This window comes from Brassica napus, chromosome C7 (genome assembly GCF_020379485.1).
Source record: "Brassica napus cultivar Da-Ae chromosome C7, Da-Ae, whole genome shotgun sequence".
Classification (NCBI taxonomy): Eukaryota; Viridiplantae; Streptophyta; class Magnoliopsida; order Brassicales; family Brassicaceae; genus Brassica; species Brassica napus.
This window is the reverse complement of record NC_063450.1, coordinates 29,471,303-29,473,555: the sequence shown is the minus strand read 5'-3', so window position 1 is coordinate 29,473,555 and position 2,253 is coordinate 29,471,303. Positions and strand designations below refer to the sequence as shown.

Sequence of the window (2,253 nt, the reverse complement as noted above, 5' to 3'; positions counted from 1 at the left end):
GTAGTTTGATAAAAACAAAAATATACACCTCACACACTAACCTAACCTGCGGTAGAAACTTCAATAATAATGAAGTGGTTCACTAGTAATTCAAACTATACTATGTATAACAATAACTAATTTACAATATTAAAGACGCAAGAAAATAAAATATATATATTAAGTTAAAAATTTTGGTCATCAATCAAAGTTATTTAACTAAAACTAGATTATCAATGTTTTTATTTAAAAGTAGTATTAGAATTGGCTATAAATAAACCCAAAGGAGCTACCATAGGAACTCATCAGAAATCCTCTAGAACTGAAACTAAATAGTAAAGAAAAAAATAAGTATCAATGCAAATCACAAAACCACACGCAGCCATGTTTTCAAGTCCCGGAATGGGCCACCTCATCCCGGTGATCGAGCTCGCTAAACGTCTCTCCGCTAACCACGGCTTCCGCGTCACCGTCTTCGTCCTCGAAACCGACGCAGCCTCCGCTCAGTCCAAGTTCTTAAACTCGAGCGGCGTGGACTTCGTCAACCTTCCATCGCCGGACATTTCTCAACTAGTGAACCCCGCGGATCACGTGGTGACCAAAATCGGAGTCATTATGCGTGAAACCGTTCCAGCCCTCCGATCCAAGATCGCTGAGATGAATCAGAAGCCAACGGCCCTGATCATCGACTTGTTCGGCACAGATGCTTTATGCCTAACATCAGAATTCAATATGTTGACGTATGTGTTGATCGCTTCCAACGCACGTTATCTTGGTGTTGCTATGTATTATCCAACTCTGGACAAAGATGTCAAAGAAGAACACACGGTGCAAAGAAAACCGCTTGAAATACCGGGATGTGAACCGGTTCGATTTGAAGATACCATGGACGCATACCTGGTTCCGGACGAACCGCTGTACCGGGATTTTGTTCGTCACTGCCTGGCCTACCCAAAAGCAGATGGCATTTTGGTGAATACATGGGATGAAATGGAGCCTAAATCACTGAGGTCCCTTCAAGACCCAAAACTTTTGGGTCGGGTCGCTCGTGTACCGGTTTATCCTGTCGGTCCATTATGCAGACCGGTTGAAACATCGGAAACCAATCACCCGGTTTTGGATTGGTTAAACGAACAGCCAGATGAATCGGTTCTCTACATCTCCTTCGGAAGTGGCGGTTCTCTAACGGCTAAACAGCTAACCGAACTGGCTTGGGGGCTCGAGCAGAGTCAGCAACGGTTCGTCTGGGTGGTTCGACCCCCGGTGGACGGTTCTTCCTGCAGCGATTATTTCACGGCTAACGGAGGCGGAGCCAAAGACAGCACGCCGGAATACTTACCGGAAGGGTTCGTGACACGTACTTGCGATAGAGGCCTCGTGGTCCCATCATGGGCCCCACAAACTGAAGTTCTAGCTCATAGGGCCGTTGGTGGGTTTTTGACACATTGCGGTTGGAACTCGACGCTAGAAGGCGTGGTTAGCGGCGTGCCGATGATCGCGTGGCCGCTTTTCGCCGAGCAGAATATGAACGCGGCGTTGCTCAGCGACGAACTAGGAATCGCCGTCAGAGCTGATGATTCGAAGGAGGCAATTACTAGATCGGAGATTGAGTCGGTTGCGAGGAAGGTTATGGCTGAAGAGGAAGGTGAAGAGATGAGAAGGAGAGTAAAGACTCTGAGAGACAAGGCTGAGATGTCGTTGAGCATCGACGGTGGTGGTTCGGCGCACGAGTCGCTTTGCAAAGTCACGGAGGAGTGTACACGGTTTTTGGAACGTGACAGGGACTTGGCACGTGGTGCTTAGAACTGCTTATCGTTTTCGAACTCTTTAGCGTTTAAAAGTTGAAACTGCGTGTCGTGTTTCAAAATTAGTGTATTTCCAGTGTATCAAAGAATAAATAGATATGTATTTTGAAGGGTGTGTAAAATACTACTTTTGGTTATATATTTATCGACTAGTTTGCCATTGTAATATATAACAATCTATGTTTTGTAGTATTATGTATAGTTGCTAATGTTTTAGACGTTTTTTTTTTTAACCACACTAGTGTTTTAGACGTTTAGAGCATCTCCAAAAATATTCTTTGTTTTAGACGTTTAGAGCATCTCCAAAAATATTCTTTATTTTAGAGTTCGCAAAAACTCTAAATTTGAAGTTTAAAGATGTTCTTCTCTAAAAGAAAAACTTCAAACTTAACTTCAAAATTATTTGTATTTTACGCTATGGTCTTTATATTTGTTATAATTAATATAAATTCATTAAACTTTTATAAAT

The 2,253-nt window shown here is 42.8% G+C and overlaps 1 protein-coding gene across 1 annotated transcript; it reads left to right on the top strand.

Annotated features, from left to right (window-relative positions):
- Window positions 1–263: 263 nt before the first annotated feature.
- On the top strand, window positions 264–2,020 carry LOC106395122 (UDP-glycosyltransferase 72E3-like). Its single transcript, XM_013835645.3, has one exon. It carries the CDS (start codon window positions 337–339, stop codon window positions 1,780–1,782), a length of 1,446 nt encoding a protein of 481 aa, XP_013691099.1. The 5' UTR covers window positions 264–336; the 3' UTR covers window positions 1,783–2,020.
- Window positions 2,021–2,253: the final 233 nt, after the last annotated feature.